The sequence below is a fragment of the Camelus dromedarius genome, chromosome 27 (genome assembly GCF_036321535.1).
Source record: "Camelus dromedarius isolate mCamDro1 chromosome 27, mCamDro1.pat, whole genome shotgun sequence".
Classification (NCBI taxonomy): domain Eukaryota; kingdom Metazoa; phylum Chordata; class Mammalia; order Artiodactyla; family Camelidae; genus Camelus; species Camelus dromedarius.
The window spans coordinates 9098694-9121320 of NC_087462.1; the positions used below are offsets into that span (position 1 = coordinate 9098694).

A 22627-nucleotide genomic window follows, 5' to 3' on the forward strand; every position below is an offset into this window, starting at 1 on the left:
TGCAGAAGTTTCGAACGTAAGCAAAATTTCAGGAGGCCAATTCATAGGTGACACAGCAACACCCGGCGGGGCGGGGGCTGGTGTCCTTCTTGATCTTTATCTGTGCAGTTGATTTTCAAGGTGCTCCTTGTGAAAACACACACACACACACACACACACACACACACACACACACCCCCACACACTCCTCTGGTCTCCCAATTAGTAGAATGTGGGGTTTCACAACGTGTGAGAGTTGATCCAATTTGGCTTAAGTTTGGGAAGCCCTCCAAATTTGGGTGGTTGGCCCAGGGAGATGGAGGTCTTTCAAAACTGATTTTACAAAGGATTCCGGCCTCTCCTTGGCTTTGTCCCAGATGCCAGGATGGAGAGCAGCCCTGCACACTGGGCTGCAGGGCTGGTGGGGACTCGCAAAGCGGCAGCGAAAACAAGAAACACCCTGCACTTGGATAGACTCAAGATTGGCAAGCGCTGGATCCAGTGGGCGGGGCCTTCTCTGATCACAACGTGGGACCTAATCCCGGGACTGGAATACGTTTATTCGACCTTTACCATGGCTCCAAAGCCGCCCCTCTCTGTCAGGGAGACGCCCTCACTCAGGTCTGCTAGGTTGGTCAGGCTGGCGCCGTGGGCCCCATCCAGCACCTCGTCGTACTGCTCCAGACTCCTGTGGGCTTCCTGGTGGCTTTCATGCAGCTGGGAAAGCTTGCTTCTTGCCTGTACAACAGAGACATCGCCGGCATCAAGTCGGGTAGGAAAAAGTATTAGGCAAGGCACTTTTTTCTCCTATCATCCAACCCTAGATGATTCACACTGGTAACTGAATTACCCGCCTACTGAGTAGACAATCCCTGTTGCCATGTTTATGAGAAGCCAGACTGCTCATAAACCAAGATGAAAACCTTCTGACTGCCCCAGGCAGCCTTTTTGTATCCCCAGGCCCTGAGGGAGGCAAGTGTTCAAAGAGACATTTGTTGATTCGGACCGAACTGAAATTGGACAAAACCCAGATTCACAATCTATTCCAAGTGATACTCGGCAGTCATTTTCCTTTATGGGATTTTTATTATCCCATCTGCTCCTCCTTGTTCCTGGAGACGGCATGTGAGGCCAGGGGAAGGCAGGCAATCTGTGAAGTCAGACAGACCCCAGTTTTATCTCAGCTGTCTCAAACACACTGCGTGACCTCAAGCTGGCGACTTAACCTGCTTCCTCTTCTCCAAAACAGAGCGTTAGAAATGATGGGTAAGATACCTCTCACAGCATCTGGCAGGGTGGGTCCTAATAAGCAGCAGATATCACTTTTAATATCATTATTACTATCGCTAATGTGAACTCATGTCTTGGCTCCTATCTATATTTTATAAACACTAAAGGCTGGGAAGGAAAAGATTAAAGATAATCCTACAGATATGGATTAACAATAAAGCATACTTCACGGTATTAAATCCCTGAGTGGTACATGTTTGTGACCAACTTTTGCCTATAAACTGGCAAAAGGAAAAAAGAGATCAATTCAGTCAAGAAAGGAAGCACAAAGATGCATTTTGATGTTGCCAAGATCAAAATCACCCCCACCCTGTAGCCAGGACATCCAAGGGCCAGCAAGGAGGCCTTTGGCTGTTTCATACAGGGGAGCAGGGAAAGAGCCCTCCCCCTGCTGGCGGGCAGTGGCGGCAGGCCTTGAGGCCTTCACATGGGATGGGGATGGGTGTCTGGACAAGGGCCCATGTGGGGCCATGTTCCTTAGAAGATGGGGCCATCTCGGCATGCTGGCCTTCGAATGGCATGAGGACACAGAGGTGCTGGAACACGTCTGGGACTGTGTCCTTCTTCGCTTGTGTGAGGACCAGGCTGGCAAGAACATTTTCCAAACCCAGAGCTCTGTCCAAATGAGTTAACTTAATGTCCTCACCCAGCCCCTGCCCACTCCCCAAAATGATGTGTACTCGGGGAGAAGTGGGAGGACAGTGAGGCAAAGCCAACACCTCCAGGCCAAAGTCAACATGATTCTGGAACACATGCTGGGGGTTCCAGCACTTAATTCTCAGGCTTTCGAGACGAGAATCTAACGAAAATGAGGTGAGCGAGAACAGAGGAAACAACCACTGGGACCGCCGGTCGCACATGCCTCCGTGACAGCTCTGCTCACGGCAGCCACGCCACAAGGCAGGAGACCCCAGAAGACCCAGCCCCACCGCCTCGGGGATACCTGGTTGATCTCGTCTTGCGTGGATTTCAGGGACTTGATGATGGTTTCCAGTTGAACTTTCCCGGCCTGAATGCTCTGCTCCAGCTGCGTCTCCTCCTGCTGCAGTCGGCTCAGCTCGGATTTGGCCCGGTTCAGGTCGTCCTCCTGGGACTTGAGGTCAGACTCCTGAGACTGGATCTGCGTCTTCAACGAAGAAATCTGAAACGAGGTGAAATGTGACTTTAAGGAAGAATTGTGGTTCATGTTCTTAAAATAAGTTGACCCAGAGAGGCAGACACCAGCCTGAGAGCCAGGTGCCTGGCTTCCTTATAGCATCCCTTCTACACACCTGGGCCAAGCACAGCAATCTGTCCCCCAGGGCCAAACGTCCCCACAAGAGGCCTCAGAGGGAGATGTAAGGGTTTTACAATCTCCTGAGGCTGCAGCCTCCCTGGTTTGTAATAAGCAGCAAAGACACCAGGGGAGGGGAGAGAGGCGTGCTGTGGGGCATGGGCCAGGGCGGGGTGTCCACACACGGGTTCACACGTATATGTATGACATGGTGGGTGAGACTGCAGTCAGGCCACTAATGCTTGGACACCTTCTCAAATGATACGTTCAACTACTCTATAAAACCGGTCAGATGTCAGCCCTGATCCAAAGTCACAGTGAGCCCAGGGAAGTCTGTAAGACGTCGCCTCATTCTGCTGGGCACGTGGCGAAGGCAACACTCACCATCTGGGTCTCGTCCTGGCACTTCTGCCTGACGTCACTCAGCATGTCTCGGAGCTTGGCTTTCTGCTGGTCCATTTCGTCCAGGCGGTCTTGGGCATCCTGTTTCTGAGCTTCCAGCTCTTGCAAACTGCTTGTTTCCCGGTCTAAATCATTTTGTAATTCCTAGGGAAGGGTTGCATGAATTTACTTTAGCCTCATGAAAACAGGGTAGGTATATGCAAGCTAAGACAAAGCCTGGGCTGAAGCCTCTGAGAGGTCCTACAAAACAGCACCCCCCAAGTCTGGCATCCCACAAGCACCGCAGTGAACACTGCACACACCTCAGCCTGGCAGCCCCAGCTGAATCCTTCACTAAATCCCTTAGCAAACATTTACTGATGGCCTTCTAGAAGCCAGGCACCAGGAGAGGAGCTGGGTTCCTGGCAAGAAGAGTTCTCCAGTGACGTGTGGTCGGGGGTGAGGAGGGGAGAGGCATCACCCAAGCACAAATGAACCGAGATGAATAGACAGCATAGGTGCTGTCGGTCAGAATCACAGGGTGTGGGAAGATGAGCCCCACAGAAGCACCACTTCGAAGGACCCAAAGGACGATCAGGAGGTGGCCAGGTAAAGAGCCAGGAATGCGAAGAGCGGATGGGGCCGCAGAGGCCCCTGAAGAGAAGGGGGTGTCATGCTCCAAATGGATCAAAGGGAAGTGGGGTATGAGCACCACAGGCCATGCCCCGCAGCCCACGCCGATGAGACGGCACTGGCTTCTGCCACGGGAAGCCCCTGAGGACGTCCAAACGTGGGATTGGGGCACAATGGTTCCCAACTGCTAGAGCGCCTCCAAGTGGGCCACATCTATCAGTGCAGAGATCCTGGACTCGATCACTAGACTTCCAGGGAAGGGATCCGCGAGGCGAATGGCGTGTGTGAAAACATGCCATGGCTGTGACAGCAGAATCTATCAACAGTGCAAATTTCCCCAGGCGCAGACGGCTGAGAGACATGGCACCTGGCGCCCGAGTTACAGGGTGTGATGCACCGCACCCCAGCACTCGTGCAAACAGGAAGGGGAGAAGATGCATAGATGCCTCGCCTCAGACACACATGCCCTCTCCAGACAGCCTCCCAGGAGGGATCGCCTGGACCTCTGGGGGCACAGGGGAGGGCAGGAGGCTTCTCCATCTCTGATTTTCAACCAGGCGAATGTCTTATCTCCCTGTGACATGAATAACTAAAGCAGAGACAGGATGGGAGAGGAGAGTGTGGCCCATGGGGCCGATAGACGGAGCTGGGATGGTGGGGAGGTGGCTCAGGCTGGGGCTAAGGGGGAGGTGATAGCAGCCTGGGGAGGTGGTGGCCGTGGGAATCCAAGAATGGGAGGACTTGCGGGGACTGCTGAGGGGTCAGGGAGGACAGGAGTGGTGAGGCCGATCCCCAGGGCTGGCCTGCACTCACGTGGTGGATGTCATTTCAGAAGAAAACCCAAAGGAGGTGCAGGGTCTCCGTCTCCCTGCTTTCTTAACAGAAGTGTCACGGCTCTCTCCTCACTCAACAGCCAAAACACACCTCTCAGTTATTTTGGGGGGCTCGTTCTCTGCTCCCCAGTCCCCTTGCCCTCAACCTTTAATTTGAGGCATGGATCTCAAGTCTGACAAGTTTGGGGAAGATGACACTGAATGTTTGAAAAGGGGCTCATGGCAGAGTAGAGACATGGGTTTGCCACATCTGAGGGAAGGACGAGTGATGCGAGAGGGATGAGGGAGGAGAGTCAGGCCCAGAGTGGTAGCTGGGACACCAGGCAGCCAACACCCTGGGACATCGAGGAACCTGGGCCTCTTTCCATACTGGAGAAGGAGCCGTGCAAGAGCCTTACGAGAGGAGGACCTGCCAGCTGCTGGTTAGGAAGGGTGCTGCAGTCAGGGTGGGGAAGATACGTGAGCAAAGGGAAGACAGAAAAAAGCCAGGCAATCTACAACTCAGTGCAAGCCCCACAGGAATGCCAGCTGGCTCCTGACAAGCAGATTCCAAAATTCATAAGGAAACACAAGGGGTCCAGATGAGCCAAGACAATCTTAAAAAACAGGAAGTTGGAGGACTCATACTTTTTGATTCCAAAACTTAGTACAAAGCAACAGTAATCAGGCAGTGTAATGCTGGCCTAAGGAGAGACACAAGACCAATGGAATAAAACTGAGAGTCCAGAAATAAACCCACACACATATGACCAACTGATTTTTGAAAAAGGTACCAAGACTATTTGGTGGGAGAAATAACAGTCTCTTCAACAAATGGTCTGGGACAACCAGCTCTCCACGTGCAAAACAATGAAGCTGGACCCTACCTCACACCATATATAAAAGTTAACTCAAAATGGATCATAGATCTAAATGTAACAGCTAAAACTATAAAACTCTTAGCAGAAAACATGGGGTAAATCTTTGTGACTTTGGATTTGGCAATGGGTTCTTGGATACAACACCAAAAGCAAGAGCAAAAAACGGAATAGATAAACTGGACTTTACCAAAATTTAAAACTTTTCTCTTTCAAAGGACAACCATTAAGAAAGCGAAAAGACAATCCACAGATGGGACATAATATTTGCCAATCATATATCTGACAAGGGAATTTATCTAGAAAATATAAAGAACTCTTACAACTCATCTATAAAAAGACAACCCAATTAAATAAGGGGCAAAGGATCTGATCTGACTTTTCTCTGTGGAAGATCCACAAATGGGCAATAAGCACATGAAAAGATGCTCAGCACCATTAGGGAAAAGCATTAGGGGCAATGAGATACCTACCACTCCACATCTACCAGGGAGGCGATAATAAAAAAAAATGGGAAATACCAAGTGTTGGTGAGGATGTGGAGAAACCAGAACCTTATGTGTTACTGGCAAGAATGTAAAATGGCGCGGCCACTTAGGAAAAGAATCTGGCAATTCCTCAAAAGGCTAAACAGAGAGTTACCATGTGACCCAGCAATTTCACTCTTAGATTATACACCCAAGAAAAGTGAAATCATGTGTCCACACAAAAACTTCCATATTAATATTCTCAGTGGCATTACTTGCAATAGCTAAAAAGCAGAAAACCCCAAATGTCCATCAACTGATGAACAGATGAATAAAATGTGGTCCAGCCATAGAGTGAAATATTATTCAGGATAAAAAGGAACGAAGCACTGACACATGAAACATGAATGAACCCTGAAAACCAAGTTGAATGAAAGAGGCCAGACACAAAAGGCCACATAGGGTATGGTCCTGTTTACACGAAACACCCAGAAGAGGCGAATTCAGAGACAGAAAGTAGCTCAGTGTTTGCCAGGGGCTGGGGAAGACTGGAGGGTGCTAATAGGTATGGGGTTTCCTTTTGGAGCAGTGAGGATGTTCTGTAATTGACTGCGGTGATGGCTGCACAGCTCTGTGCATGTACTAAAAACCACTGAATTACACACTTTAAATGAGCGAATTGCATGCTTGTGAATTACATCTCAGTAAAGCTGTTGTTACAAAAACAAAACCAAACAACCAGGCTCTTACTCGACCATAGCGACAGACATGGAGAGACCCCCAGGGTAGGATGGGAAAGGGGAGGCCTGTAGGGGCTAAAGCTGAAGCTCCTGCGGCTTAAAACCAACTGTAAACTGACCTGAGGACCAAGGCCTCCTCCTGGACGCTGGACACTGACCTGCAGCCTGTGCTAGTTGGTGTGGCACAAGATCTGTGAACAAACCCATCTGGGAAAAGGCAGCAGAGCCAAAGTCACACCTGGCTTTCACAGGAGAACTTTAAAAATAGATATATAAAGCTCAGGACCGAGGAGCTGCCATCACACCACAGCAGAGCCCCGTCCTGGCCCGAGCACAAGCGAGGGTCCCATGGAATAGGGCCGGCCTGGCTAGCGCTGAGCTCCCTCCAGCTCTGGGGGGCTATCGGGACACTTAGGGACCACAGCATCTTGTAGGCTGCAGGCATGTGCTGTCAGAGCCCACCAGCCAGGGCTCTGGTGGCCTTGCTGAGCCTGCCACAGACCAGAGGGGACAGTACCTCCAGACATCAGAACAAGTCTCTGCAAAGACCCAACAACTTTCTCAGAATTGCCCGAGACCCGGGGACTGGCTTCCCTGGTAGCTGAAGGACACACAACACCCGATCCTTGGATGCGGGAATGCAACCCGGAGCCCGTTCAGAGTGACCCACACAGTGGGAGGGAGAACCACCCACATCCACGTGGCCGCCCAAGCCACGGCCAAGGAGAGAGGAAAGATGAGGCCAGCTCTGCCACACCAGAGAGCTGAAAGGATGGAGGGTGAGGCGATATGGGTGATGGGGAACTGTGTCTGAGGGATCAGTTCCAGGACACGCATGGGAATCAGAAGGCTGAGGTGAGAATAAATGACAGGATAAATGTACAGACACCCAGAAAGATAGTCACGTCACCTGTGGTCTTATAAATGAAGCAGCTCATTTGAGCAACAACAACAAAAAAAAAAACACACATACACAAAAACACTTAATGGTAGAAGCAGGCTGGTCCCTGCCTTCTGATCCAGAACATTCCAGGGGACCATCTAAGGCCCAATCCTCGATGCCAATGTGTACAGAGTGAGAAGCCAGGAAACAAGGGTCTGGACACTGCATGGTGTGAACCAATCAGAGTCCCAAAGCACCCACCCTACCTGCCTTGTGAGCAGGCTGAGGGGAGGAGGGAAGGGCCACCCAGCACCCCATGAGCCCGACTGACTCTGGCGTTGCTCCCCCCGGCCTGGCTCAGGTCCACACCCTACGAGGTGGCCCAGAAAGAATCAGCCGCTCCCCTGGCGCACACCGCAGCGAGACACTGCACTTGGATCTGTGCCAAGAGCAGCCCACGCACCGATCCTCACTGCCAGGTGCACAGACAGAGGCCTGGAGGCCAAGCCACCCGCCCATCGTCTCCCTGGTGGGACGCTGGAGTGCCGACCGCTCAGCCTTGTCCTCTCTCCCCCAGCGCTGAGCTCAGAACACTCCACGCCCCTGAGCAGTCCAAGTGGCACAGCTCAGCCGCACTCTCAGGACCTCACAGCCAACTGGAGTCTCTGCAAGCGGCAGAGCCTCTCCATCCATCCAGACCTGGGACATCTCGGGAACCAACGTTTCTTCAAGGGTGGAGCCCCAGGCGCTGACCTGTGCTCCTGGCACAGTGTCCTCTCTGCCCAGACAACGGGGTGAGCACTGAGCACCTGCCAGACCCAGTGCTCCAGCCCCACAACTCAGGAAAGCAGAACGCTCATTACCACCATCATAGGAGGCCTAGAGGTGCTAAGTAACTTGCCCCAGGCCACACAGCTGCTAAGGAGAGCCAGGTCTGAGCCTTGGTAGTCAGACCCCCCAACCCCAGCACATACACAGAGTGCCTGCCCTCACCACCACCCACAAGGAGATTCTCCAAGCAGGACTGTCCCGAGAACAGGTCACTGTCTGAATCTCAAAAATTCAGACCGAGTGAAAGAAACCAGACACAGAAGGCTGAATGTTGTGTGATTCCCTTTATGTGAAATGTCCAGAATAAGCAAATCCATAGAAACAGCAGACTGGGGTTGTCAGGGTCTAGGGGAAGGGGGGCAGTGGCTGCTAATGGGGTTTCCTTTTGGGGTGATGGGAATGTTCTAGAACTGGACAGAGGTGATGGTTAAGCAACAATGAATATGCTAAAAACCACTGAGTTGTACACTTCAGAACAGAGAATTTTACATTATGAGAATTCTGTATCTCAATTAAAAACAAAATAACTGTCTATGGCTATAGGAAACTCAAAACTAAAAACCACTTGGAAGCCCCCAAAAGCTCAAGTTTCTAATGAGCGCACAGCTGCCTCCCTTTGCTCTGCTCTGCCACCACCGCCGGGAACTCCCTGCCCTGCATTTGACACAAGGTCCGTTCGAACAAAACAAGCAACATGCTCACCTGTACTTCATTGGTTTTCTGTCTGATTGCCTCTTCTTTTTCTCTAATGTCTTGTTCCAGTGAGTATTTCTCCCTGAAATATTTTAAAATATTTCATGAAGCATGGATAGAGTAAATTGACCGCCCTGTGGTATCCCAGCTTCTCCAGACCCAATCCTATCCATCCCACAAAGACCCAACCCAGCTGGCCCCTCTCAGTGGGGGAGAAGTCTACCACCCCTAGGGACCTTCTGCTTAACGTAACCTTCAAGTGTGGGTGGAACCTGGGATGCGACAAGGCTTCGCTCCCATCCTGGCCACGAGAGCCTTTTAAAGCAGAGTGTCAGAGCGATGCCCTAAGTGAGGAGGGCTGGACGGGCCCCCACTGACTTGAAGATGGAGCGGTCATGGGGCATCCTCTCAGAGCAGAACAAGCCCCAGGCCGCACCCAGCGCAGAAAGGAGACCCGAGAATGCCAGCTTTGAGGAACTGGATTCAGATCCCCACCCACTCGGCCAACACCTTGAAATGTGCCTTGTGAACCCTGAGCAGGGAACCCAGTTGAGCCCACCTGAACTCCTGGTCTACAGAGCTGTGTACTGATAAACCTGCACTGTTTCCAGCCATCCACACACAGCAAGAGAAAACAAATACACTCTCTAAATCCTACATTCACTCGCTCATGAATGGTGAGCGTCTACTGCTCAGAAGCACCAGTGCTGAGCACATGAGGACACACGGAGAGAGCCTTCACGGGGCTCACAGACCATGAGGGAGACAAATCAACACACAAATGTATAAAACTAAGTACCACGATGGGAAATCCAGTGGGACAAGGAAAGGGGGTGGGGAGTGTCCTGCACAGGATGGCCAGGGAAGGACTCTGAGGACATGGCCTGTGAATAGAAATCATGGTGGAAGAACATTCTAGTCAATGGGAACAGGAAGGCAAAGCTCGGCTGGGGGAGCCATGCTGAGAAGTTTGGAGTGATGCAAAGTAGGGTGGGGGGTTCAGAGGGCCGACAGCAAGAAGCGGCGGCAGCGCGGGTCTCTCTGACCCACCCAGTGCCCCCGGCTACTCCCTCACAGGAGGCTGGGGCTGGCCCTGCCTGTCTCCTCAGGTGCAAACGGCCCCTACCCCAAGCAGCAACCAGCCTTGCTCTCCTCCTTAGAGACTGAAGGTTTGTGTCCACCTCCTGCCCCCCAATTTGTATGTTGAAACCCTAACCCCCAGTGTGATGGGATTAGGAGGTAGGGCGTTTGGGAGGGGATTCGGTCAGGAGGTGGCGCCCCCACGCATGGGGTGAGTGCCCACATGAGAAGCCCCAGAGAGCTCCTCGCCCCTTTCACCATGTGAGGACCCAGTGAGAAGACGCCGTTGATGAACCAGGGAACAGGCCCCACCAGACCCTGGATCTGCCTGCACCTCCATCTGCACTTCCAGCCTCCAGGATGGGGAGAAGCACGTGTCTGCTGTTTAAGCTGTCCAGCCTGTGAGAGTCTGTCACAGCAGCCTGAAAGCACTGAGACATTTCTCTCGTGCCTGAAGGGGCTGCCTCAGTGGCAAGAACTTCATGTGGACAACAAACCCTGCCTCCCCTACCAGGAGCCCAGCACTTGTTCAACAGTAAGGCCCATCCGGACACCAGGCCAGACATGAAACAATCGTTGAGCATCTGCATGTTCACTTCCATGAGCCTAAGAACCACCTAATGATACAGCGGCCTCTTTAGACCCAACCCACTGTGACTGGCTCACGTCTCAAGGGGAGAGGCATGTTTGCCGAGCCCCTAGTCAACAGGCCTGATGGTCACTCTCAGAGCCACCCAGGCCTGGCTTCCTGCTCACTCTTGCTCTGCACACATGTGCCTCTCGTCTTCACAGGGAAACCCTCCAGGCTGCCAGAGGCTGCAGAGCTGTGAAGAGGCAGCCCTGGCCAGACTCGGATGCCACTGTTCCTTCTGAGACCCTGAACCTCATATTACAGGGTACCCTCCACCTAATTAATGGGCCCATCAGGCTCTAAGACACTGGCCCTCTGTCCTCACAGACCCTCTCAGCCTTACCAGGCTGCATGTGCTGACCTCTTGTGGGAAATATGGCCCCAGGCATCTAGTGATGGAACACTGGCATGACACAGGGAATCTGGCTTCAGCTGGCAGCCAAGGCTGAGGCTTTGTGGCCGGCCACCCACCTCACCGGTCCCCATCCTAAGCCCCTGCTTACAGGTGGGGAAACCAAGGCTGTGGGCGCAGGGAGTGGAGACAGAGACCTGGACACAAGGCCTCTCTCACAGAGTTGAGCTGCTGGCCCCAGGCTCATCATCTGAGAGTCAGTCACTTTCCGCGCTCGGAGATAGCAAGGCCTTCCCGAGGTCGGGGTGGGGTGCCCTGTGGCCACCTAGCAACAACGTGCCTGAGACCCCACAGCCCACAGTGGCTCCCACTGAGGATGTCACAACTCAAGCTCATTACATCAGTTCAGGAACTCAGGAGAATTTGCATCCCTTTGTTTCTACTGAACAAACTCATGATGGTCAACTCGCCATGTGGTTCACAAGCCTCTGCTACTTCCGATGACAACCTGGGTTAGGGATTCCGAACCTGAGGGGAAGAAGACCTTTAACGTACCTTTGTAACTGGGCAATCTCTTGACTGATATCGTCCAGTTCCTTCACACCAGTAAACTCCCCTGATCCAAGAGAACTCGAACTGTCCTAGAACCAAATTCAGACACAGAATTACAAGTTGTAGGCTGACCTTACCCCACAGCATAGGCTAGCAGGTGTCAGAATGGGGGATAAAGTCCTCAAGCTCCAGCCCCCAGCCTAGGAACTACCTGGGCAGCCCAAACACACCCACAAGCCCTTGGGGAAGGCAGGGCAGACTGCCAGCACCCGCCTGCTCACATGGGCGGCCAGCGCCACCTGGTGGCGGGAAGCAACGTGAATACGGCAGAGGTGGGCCAGCGGCTACTCACCGGGATGGGTGTGCCTCTCTCTGACGGCGGGACCATGTCCGGTGAGAGGACTTGAGGAGGGTCGATGCCTTTACTGACCTTCTGCTGAATGAAATACATAGCTAACGCGAATTGGTCTTTGCTTAACTTCCCCGTTTGCCTCGTATCGGCCAGGGCCCTGGGAGAAACGTGGGGATGCTAATTACACATCACAAACACCAGAATCAGTTCCAAGTCCACGGAACCCACACTTAAAAAAAAAAAACAGATGACGACAATGATAAGAACAACAGGCCACAGCTGCAGCCGCTTGTCTACTGAACATACCCTCCCGGGACGCAGTCCCCACCTCCTACCCAGAGCTTCAGGGCAGGAGGGGGCTCCTCTTTTTGCTGGAGAACCATCAAGCCCCATCCACGGGTGTTGGAGCGGTGCCTTGGGAAGCCCTGTGAGCAGCTAGGAAGGGTGCAGCTGGCTCTTGACGGCGTACAGGCGGTAGACTGCGATCACAGACTCCCCTCTGCATAAATGAAAGCCGGGGCCGCATGCACACACTCAGACTTCTAGCTGGTTCCTCAGCCTTGGGAAATCTGAATGGCCTGGGCCAGTGGTTTTCAATGGGGATGACAGCAGCACTGGGGTTGTCATTATGAGGGCACACGGCCCAGAAAGCCAGGCACGGTGCTATATGCACAGGGAACAGTCCCTCGCTGTAAGGTGCCCCCGTCCTCGTGGCCTTCTGGTGCCCTGACTGATGGTCAAGGCGGCATGTAAGCTCCGGGACACACAGTCACCAAGAGCCAGCTGCTATGGAACAGGAAGCCTCGTGCAGCAAGGACAAGGCCTTCACGCCTGTGAAAAGTGTCATCCCTCACTCCCTCTGTCCACTCAATACGCAGTCTCTCTCCCACTGCAGGGGGAATTATCGCAAGAACAAAGAAACCATGTCCTAACACAGAGCAAAGAAGGGCCAGGAACGTTTAACAGACGTGGGGCCCAAACACCGTGTGCAAACAGGGCTGGAAAAGAGCCCACGAAATGTCCCGATTAGAGGCCGGTTAAAAACGTCACTGTTCTTGCCACAGTTCAAGGGCAGAGCGCGACAGTCTTCCAGGGCAACTGTTTCTCCTTGGTCTGCCAGCGAGCGCCGGCCGCGCCACACACCCTGCCCACAACCGCTCTGGGGCCAGGCCCTGCTCCTCCACGTGCATTCATGACTTCACTGTGTCATTTACGTGTTGTCATGCCTCTTGCAGGCTGAGATACACGTCATAAATCACGTTCCTTTAAGTTACAACTGGGGCATAATTTGAATTCTGTGCACATCCGTTTCAGGGTGATAAAGGCGGCACTGCGTTTTACTGGCTTCTGAAAGCAGGCACCCGGTCTGAAGGCACCTCCCCCAGCTCTTCTGGGGACTGACTAGAAGGGACAGGCCCGTTTTCTCAGCAGGAGCTTCACCTCGGACGTGGCCACCTCTGAGTTACTGTTAGGGAGTTTTATTTCCCCGAGTCACTCAGTAATGTGCTAAATTTCACAGCTCTGTTTGGAGGGGTTCACCCCTCCAGAGTCACACAGAAATTCTCTTCTTACAACTCCCAAGTGAAGCCCTCCAAGACCCAGGCTCTGAGGAAAAAGCTAGAAGGTGACGTCATGACTGGCCAGTTACCCCAGGAGCCATCCCAGGGCCTGGAGGAGACTGGGAGTGGAGCTGGCTCCTGGACTGGCCCTGAGGTGCAGGCTGGAGTCTTACCCTACCCCACCAGCCGCATCACTGGCCTTCTTGGGCAGGGCCTCCGCAGGGGGCCCACAGCCCTGACTGCCCAGCGTGGCCCTGCCAGAGCTTCTGGGGCCCTGGCTGCACCCTCCCCCTGGAGGGGGAAGGCCAAGCACCCGCACCCCCACTGGCTGTGGTAGAGGCTGCATAACCACTGGCAAGAACTGGTCCCAGTCATTCAAACAGATAGCCCCAGAGCTCTCTAGAGGGACAACCTTCCTGCTGGAGGGGACTGAACGGACATGCACGGAATAAAGGGTACAGCCTTTCCACTTGGCCCTCACTGCCGCCTCTCCCGTCCCACTCGCCCCTTCCAGCCTTGAAGGGTGAGCCACCCACAGCCATCACCCCCCACAGCGAGGCCCCAAACACTGAGAGGCAGAGGTCCTTACCATATGTGTGCTAGAAGATTCTGGGTGAGACCCGAGTGCATGAAGATCTCCTTCACCTCCTGGCCGCTCACATAGCCGTCCAGGTCCAGGTCGGTCTTCAGGAATATCTCGTCAAATCGCATCTTGTCTGCCACTGGCACCACCCAGTTTACTGTTGGCTGAAAGGGTTTTTCAGAACAGTTAACCCTCAAGCTTTTCATCACCTACAAATACACACTAGGAAAGCATTTTCAGGCTCCTTTTAGCAGAAATCCCTCTTTGAGCGGAGAGGGCAGACAGGACCCCGGGTCTGTAAGTGGGGAAACTGAGGCTCAGAGAGATTAATGCTGCTTCAGTCAGTCTCAGCCAGTGGCCTGGGTCTCTTTCCACCCCAGCACAGTGCCCTGAAATCCACCAACAGCCCTTCCACCCCCGCTGCCTGGGACATGAAGGAAAACGGGTCTCGTCAGGGAGTTGAGAGGCATGCCCCTGGGATCTGGGAAGAGCCACCAGACCATCAGGGGGCGGGGGCATGAGGGGGCCAGCCTGCACCCACCAGCAACTCCAGCCCCACTTGGCCCCTCATCAGTAAAACACACCACCACAAGCCTAACCTACGGCACTTGAGAGCTCAGCAAGAATTCTGAGACGCAAGATGTCGGGTCCTGGAAAGCAGCAGCTTGTGCAGGTCTAAGTGACTGGCCTCAGCCCCGCTCCTCTGGCTCCATCTCCCCATCCCTCCACTCGCCCTGCCCCAGCCTTCTTCCTATTTTAAGGACACACTAAGCACTCCCACTTCAGAGTCTCGCCATGCACAAGTTCTCAGATGGCTTCTCATCATTCAGGTGACATCAGCTTAGCTGTCCCCTCATCAGTGGCCTTCCGGCTGGCCCATCTGCAGAAGCACGCCCTCTCCTCACCCTGACAATCCAGGCCAGGCCCTGTCCTGCTTTCTCATGGCTGGTGGGCCTTCCCTAGTCTACAGATTCATTCAGCGTCTGTCTTCCCACTAAGGGCAGGGATCTGCGACACAGTGGGCATGGCTGCTGAGCTGGTAAAGACACTCAGGCTGGGCCACCTGGGGCTGGCCCTCTTCACAGAGAGCCATGTTCAACTCCCTGACCATCAGCCAGGCCTCTCCAATTGGCCTGTGACCGAGCCTCGACCCTCTCTGATCTCCTCTTGTTATTGATTCTAGGGTATGATGAGCTCCTTGAAAATGAGCCTCCCAGGTCAAGTGTTTAACTTTAAAAGCATGTCATGAGCAAGAGAGACTACTGTCCTATTATGCGCTTCTCATTTTCATTTTTATCATATTCTGAAGCTGCATGGTGGTGCTGGCTGGCCTTCTTGTCACAACTCATTGCTATGCCTTTGAAACCACAAACGAGGCAGAAAGTGAAGCACAATTCCAGATGGAACTCACATTCATGTTCTTGCGTGTTTCAGTCTCCAAGGTGCCCTTTTATAAAGAGCCATTGCCAGAATAAGAAATGTCTTTTTTGATGTATAAGATACAGCCGCACTGGGGGGCAGGCATAGCTCCGTGGTAGAGCGCATGCTTAGCATGCACAAGGTCCTGGGTTCAATCCCCAGTGCCTCCATTAAAAAATATAACAAGAATAAATAAACGAATAAACAAAAATACTTACCTCCCCCTAAAACAAACAAAAAACACGTAAAAAAAAAAAGATACTGCTGCGTGGAGAGTTGGAGCCGCTTCCTGCCTTCCTAACACCAGATGGATGCCTCCCTTACTCACCTGATTACTTGATATATATTTACTGAGCATCAAAGTACCAGAGATTCTTCTAGATGCTGAGATTGTAACCCAGAACTAACTCTGCTCTCCTGAAGCTACCGGCTGGATGGGGAGACAGGAGATACACAATTAATCATGTGAAGGCCAGGGGTGGGAGAGCTAGAAGAGTATGGGTAGAGGGCGGCCGCCTAGGGTGTGTGGGCTGTCGGTGTGGTCACCCCAGCCTCCCCGTGAGCAGAGGCCTCACGATGCCAGATGCCATGGTGCCATCTGGGACTTGCCCTCTCAGCAGAGGCACTGCCAGAGGCAGGAGCGGCAGAGGGGTGATTAGAGTGCCTGGAGGTGGGACTGTGCTGGGTGTGTTTGGGGAAAGGTGGTGTTAATGTGCAACTGAGTGAGAAAGTTAATTCTGAATCCCTGTTGCTATGGTCTGAATGTTTGTGTCCCATCTCCCCAGATTCAAACATTGGAAATCCTAATCCCCAGTGTGATGGTGTCACATCATGAGGGCGGAGCCCTCATGAACGGGAGTAGTGCCCTTATAAAACGGACCACCAAGAGCTCCCAAGATCCTTCCACCATGTGAGGACACAGCAAGAAGACAGCCATCTGTGAACCAGGAAGTGGTCCCACTGAACACTGAATCTGCTGGCACCTTGATCTTGGAATTCAAGCCCCCAAAACTGTGAGAAATAAATGCCTGCTATTTAGAAGCCACCCAGTCTGTGTATGTTCCAGCAGCCAGACTGGACTAGAACACCTGATGTAAATACTGAATTTAATCACAGACTCTAACCCTTTTTGGGTCACAAACTACTTGCTCCCGAGAAGCACCTTGCCAGGGCTCTGCACAGCAGTGAGAACCGCGGCTCTGTGAAGAGGTCACGCACATGGAGAGCACTGTACCTGTGTTTGCTTGATACTATGCTTGGGAGACAAGCTTCCAGTGCTGTTCAAGCTGCTGACGCTGCCGTGAGAAGGCGTGGAGCGGAGGCTGTCCTTCGGTGGGGGGCTGGCGGGCAGGACGGGCACGGCGCCCGGGAACACCGTCTTCTTCCTCTTGGACAGCGGGATGAGGGACGGTGGCAGGACGGAGGGCACTGGCTCCTTCTCGAGGGCTCGGTACACCAAGTGCATCGCCTGTGAGCACAGAAGAGAATGATGTTCAGGGGGTGAGGCCCGGGCCCCAGGGCCAGTGGAAGGCGGCTCTTTCAGAAGCTGCAGTGATAAGACGAAGATTGCTCTTTCTGAGGTCGCTTCCAAATGGAACAAAGTGAAAATAAACCTTTCCTGATGAGCTACGCTGTCCATGTGTGATTTTCCAAGACGTGTGTTTAACCACACAAGACTGAAATGAGTATGAAAGGAATCAGATCGTGCCAGGCTCCACACATGTCCCTTCCCCACACAGCAGGGCCTCCGGCTCCAGGGCTGACGACCTGCAAAGTCCTGGAACTTGGCAGTCTAGCAACACGCCATGACAGTATGCCTTAAACTGATACAATGCTGGATGTTGATGATCTCTCCATAAAACTGAGGAGGGGGGGACACACCAGGAGAGCTGCCTGTACTTCAAGATCTCTGAGAGACACAGAAAACTACCCCAAAAGGGTGTGTGTGCAGAGGACGGACAGGCAGCTCCCCTGACTGAGGTAGGCAGGGGAAAATAACATAAACTTTGTCTAAACGAAGGATTGAAAAATCCGTTTTAAAAAGTAACAAAACCAAACCAAAATAACAACCCTCCATACTTCAAACTATTCTTTAAGTTGCTATCTGTATAGAGAACAGGTCGTTAACACAGGTACAGATTTACGGTCACTTAAAAACTCTACTAAATGTTAAACCCAGCTAGGGATGAAAAGAAACACAAAATGACACAGCTCAGAGTCACTTATAAAAAAAGAAAACATAAATTGTGGCTGAAATGATGAGAAATGATAAAAACAAAAACAGAATCTCAGGGCACATGAGGCTGTGAGGAGGAGGCATGTTCCTGGGTTCACTCCAGGCCAAAGTCTCCATTCCTGAAGACCACCCCAAAGGCAGTTCAATGATATGAACACCTGAAGTCAAGCGCTGTCAAAAGAAATATAAAAATAAACGAGGAGCTTGGGGGAGGAAGGATGGGGAGTTAGTATTAACGAGGACAGAGGTTTAGCTTTGCCGGGTCAAGAGAGTTCTGGGGATGATGGACAGTGGTGATGGTGGCACAACCAAACGAATGTATTAACACCACTAAAATGTACACTCAGAAACGGTTATGGTGGTAAATGCCATGTCATGTGCATTCTACCACAATAAAAAAAAAAAAAAAAAGGCCAGCCAGTGAAAAGAAGAGGATGATGGAGAAATATGGAAAATGCTCTAAGTAAAAAAGGAAGAAGAGAGTTGACGTGTAGGGGAAAAATGCAACTGAGTACTGTGGGGGGTAAGGGATTACGACGGGAATAGTAAGATAATTAGAAGCTTCAATTCACATGTATGTTGTAAAATCACATTTTAAAGACTTTTAAAGTTCCTAGAACAGAAGATGTGTCTCAGGGATACTGCTGTGTTTCATCATTTTTCTATTACTTGGGGATTCCCAGATGATCCACAGCCTTTTCTCTTTTTTGGTGGGGGTGGGGTAGGTGGGTGGGTTGGCTGAACTTAATTATTATTTATTAAAACATTGCCCTTAACTACTAGGGGCTACTTCTACTTTTGAGGGTTTTTTTCTGTATAGAGCGAGATCGTGAATATTTTATGCCTTGCTGACCACATACTCAGAACTACTCACTGTTTTAAAAAAATTTTTTTTTGTTGTTTGCTTGTTTTGGTGGGGGGGGGGGATTCGGGTTGGTTATTTATTTATTTAATGGAGGTACTGGGGACCGAACCCAGGACCTCATGCATGCTAAACACACACTCTACCACTGAGCTATACCCTTCCCTGCCTTTGAGATCTAACGGAACAAAGTGAGTGAATAAATCTCATGAATGGGAGAGAAAGGTCAAAGATGTGAGTAAGGAGGAGGGAAGGGAGGAAGAAAAGGAGGGACATTATGACACCAGTCCAGGCGGGGAGGCCAGACCCAGGCAACGTCAGCCCAGCAGGTGGCTGGGAGAGGTGGCTGGGGAGCTGCAAGGGTGTGGAGGGAGGGCAGCCTCATGGGAAAGTAGCCCACAGGACACAAGATCCCAGTCTCCACACAGATCGAGCACTGCCGCTGAGAGGAGAGGAAAGTGGGAGTGTCAGGGCCCTGGCCTGGACAGAAGTGGACATGAAATCAAACGTCTCTGCTGGGGCGGTCGATGGGCATGTCTTACACGAACACCTTCCTCCCGGCTCTGTCTGCCGAAAGGGCCTGGAGGCAGCGGTACCCCAGGAGCACTGAGCACCCCAGTGCCCAGATCCTGGATTCTAACATCACTCTCTTCTACAAGGTACTGGGGCTCCCCAGAGAAATGGGTGATGGTGGGGTTGGGAGATGGGGCATACAGGAAGAGCCAGGAATATTCTATCATGCCAAAAGTAAGCAAGTACTCAAAGAATGATAGGATGTGACCAAATGACAAAGGAGCCAGCTGGGAGGAGCTTCCACTGGGCAAAATAAATCATACCAGTAGGGGATTATAAACCACTGAACAGATTATAGAGGACACACCCCTGTGTCCACTCTGATATTAACAGATTCACTATAGTAGAAGACCAGCTAAAATATGTGGAAGGAATGACAGAATTAGAAAACCACCATCTGGTAACCACCAGAATCCTGGCTGGTTCAGGTGAGACTCCTAGGAGGATGAGAGAACTAGAGGGTGAGAGCTGTCAGGGTAACAAGGTGTTCAGTCTCTACGTGTCTCCCATGAAAGACTGAGAACAAAGGAAAAGAGTAACTGCAGAGAGAACCCCGAAGTCTCCACCCCAACCTCGATCAAGGTTGGCCTCAGGGTAGTAAGATGTATAACAAGACATAACACGTTCTATCGATGTCACGTGCCCTGAGAACAAGCACCACGTCGGAAGGGACCCGCCCCACAAAAGTGCATGACCTGGATCATGATGAGGAGACAGCAGACAACCCTGCACCAAGGGACACTCTATAAACCACTGGTCTGTGCTCTTAAAAATGCCCACGGGGCCATGAGACGTGAAGACAGATGCAGGAGCTGACCCAGATTACAGGACATGAAAGAGACAGGGCTACAGACATAACACACAAGGCTGGAGTCTCTTTCACTACAAAGGACATTTTGGGAACAACTGGCAAAATGTGTATATCCTTCGAATAGAAAACAGATAACATAGTAATAGATAGCGTAGTATGTAACATATATGATAGAACCCATAATAATAGATACTGCAACACACTAGACAATGTCCATTTCCTAACCGTGAACTGGACAGTGCTTATGTAAGAGAATTCCCTGGTTTTAGGATATAGATGCTGAAGTATTTCAGGATGAAAAGGTTCATATCTGAAACTTACTACAAAATGGTTCAAAGGAAAAATTAATGTGTGGAGGGACACTCATGGAGGGACAGAGGGAGAGAGAGGAAGGGGGAAGAGAGAGAAAGAGAGGGAGGCAGGGAGGAGGATAAAGCAACGTAGTGAAACAGTAACACTGGGAAATCTGAGTGAAGGGCACTCAAAAGGATTCTCTGTAGTCAAATTAAACCCAAATTACATCAACATAAACACTTAAAAAATTAAAGAAGAAAACAAAGTCCAGAAACCCCCACGTGGGCTGTACAGAGTGGGAAAGGAGTCACAGCAGGGGCCTACCACAGCAAACTCGTCTCTGTCCAGGTGCCCGTCCTTGTCGATGTCACTGAGGTCCCAGACCTGCAAGGGAGAGAGCGGCAAGGCTTAGCCGGGCCAGTACCAAGGGTTACTGTGGAGGGGGGGGCCTGTGTGGCAGCAGACACGCCCCTCAGAATGCAAGTTCTGACTGCATACCGGGGTTAAGATGAGGCAGTCAAAATGTATTCAAGAACCGGTCTGTAGGTTCTCTGAAAAACCATCATCCAATGAAGTATTCCAAGATCCTTTCCACCATATTATGTTCATGTTCTCTAACAAATGATCATGATTATAATCACGTCCACCCTGATTTTTAGATTCTTTGGTTTTGGAGCAGATGTTGCTTTCAACACAAGCCACTTCCGACACACACACACACACACACACACACACACACACACACACACACACGAATCCAGTCCCCACCCCTATTCATGGTGGGCAGAGCCACGGACATGGATTTGAGCAGGGTTATGGGATCTTGTCTCCTCTCTGGTCAGTGGACGGTGAGGAAGGTACCACAAAGTACACTAGGCCCACCTAGCACCCTGAAAGACAAGGCAAGCATGGATCAGAGGCTGTGTGCCGGGTTTTCTAAAGTACAATCAAGGCATCAGTTTCCTGACCCAAATCAACCCTTCAGGACCGGCAGGCCTGCCTGACTCGGACAGTGCTGCATGTGGCACCAGTGCCCAGAGCCAGGCAGATGCCCAGGGTCCATCCATGGTGTTCCATATGCTGGTACCCACCCCCTAATCAATCACTGGCTTCTTCAGCCCAGGCATGTTTCTCATAAGGGGGTCCTCCTCTTCACCCCCTGCAGATATGTCCTTGGCTTCAGCCTTTCCAACACTCCACAGAGGCCAGAGCTTCCAGCTGGCCTCCCTGACTCTAGTCCTGCTCCCAGGGTAACCACAGGGCTCCCTCCATAATGCACTCTGACTCCGCCACACCCTGCTGAAGGCATTTAGCTCCTACACCCCCGCCTGGCACGTGGAGCCCACTGCGCCCTTAGTGGGCACCCTGGTCCAGCCTCCTGCGACTCCATCTTGACCTCTAGGGACATCACACTGTTCACAGTCCCCTCAAGCTTATGGATGCCTTTTTAAAGGTGTCTGGCATTGGGCTGAGAGCTTCGTCTGTGGTCTCAGTTTAGGAAGCAGAAGCTCAGGAAGAGTAACTTTCCCAAAAATACGGCTCCACAGCCTCCCCGCACCAGCCTTCCCTGCATCAGCACCACTGATATTCCAGGGCCAGATCATCTCTGCGCTGAGACATCCTGTGCACTGTAGGATACTGAGCAGCAAGCCTGGCCTCCACCTACCTGATATCAATAGCGCCCAACCCAGGTGGGACAACCAAAAATATCTCCAGATATGCTCAACATCCCCTGGGGTGGAAGTGAGCAGTGAGAATGCCAGCGCTACCCGGCATGCCAGGCTGGCTCTGCTCGTGCTGTCATGGCCTGGCCTTCTCAACCTGCCATCTGCCACCTGTTTCTTCCCTCTGGAGGCTATAACCCAGGGGCCTCTACTCTAGGAGGCCTTCCCTGTCTGCCCTGTAACCCTCTGCTCAGGAGGATCAGGTACCTCCCCCTCTGTCCTCACCAAGCAGAGCCGTGATTATCAGGGGGGAATGGCAGGAGAGGGAGAACTAGGGAAGCATGAGGGCTCTGGGAACCACCAGGACTTCATTCCCCTCTCTGTGCAACCTTAGGCAACTTACTGGTTACTCTGAAGGTATCCGTTTCCTCATATTGAAAACAGAAGTGATACCATCCATAACAAAGTAGTTGGTACCCAATGACTTCATCTGTGCAAAGTGCTAGAATAGGGCCTAGCACATCCTAAGTCCTCAAAAATTTAATATTAGGATCTTAACTATTACTTATTTGACCTCCTGGACTGTATCTAATTCCATCCCCATCTTCCCAGTTCTCAGCACAAGGCCAGCCCAGAGCAGACTCCGAAACATACTTCTGAACAACCAAACGGATGCAGAATGCAAGGGTGCACAGATACACAGATGAATGAGTGTGTGCACAGATACACGGATGGATGTAAGAGTGCACTGATGTATGCACGCACGGATAGATGGGTGCATGAATATGGATGGATGCCC

General features: G+C 51.8%; 1 protein-coding gene across 7 annotated transcripts in view; it reads right to left on the bottom strand.

Annotated features, from left to right (window-relative positions):
* EPS15L1 (epidermal growth factor receptor pathway substrate 15 like 1) overlaps positions 1-22627 on the bottom strand; it is an 84050-nt gene that overhangs the window by 36440 nt on the left and 24983 nt on the right. For all 7 annotated transcript variants that reach the window (XM_031437507.2, XM_064479954.1, XM_031437509.2 and 4 more), the window contains exons 8-16: positions 20489-20548; positions 16623-16856; positions 13976-14133; positions 11828-11984; positions 11479-11564; positions 8870-8942; positions 2927-3088; positions 2213-2410; positions 553-717 (exon numbers count right to left, since the gene is read on the bottom strand). In XM_031437507.2, coding sequence (XP_031293367.1) covers positions 553-717; positions 2213-2410; positions 2927-3088; positions 8870-8942; positions 11479-11564; positions 11828-11984; positions 13976-14133; positions 16623-16856; positions 20489-20548 — 1293 coding nt within the window. The remainder of the gene's footprint in view (positions 1-552; positions 718-2212; positions 2411-2926; positions 3089-8869; positions 8943-11478; positions 11565-11827; positions 11985-13975; positions 14134-16622; positions 16857-20488; positions 20549-22627) is intronic.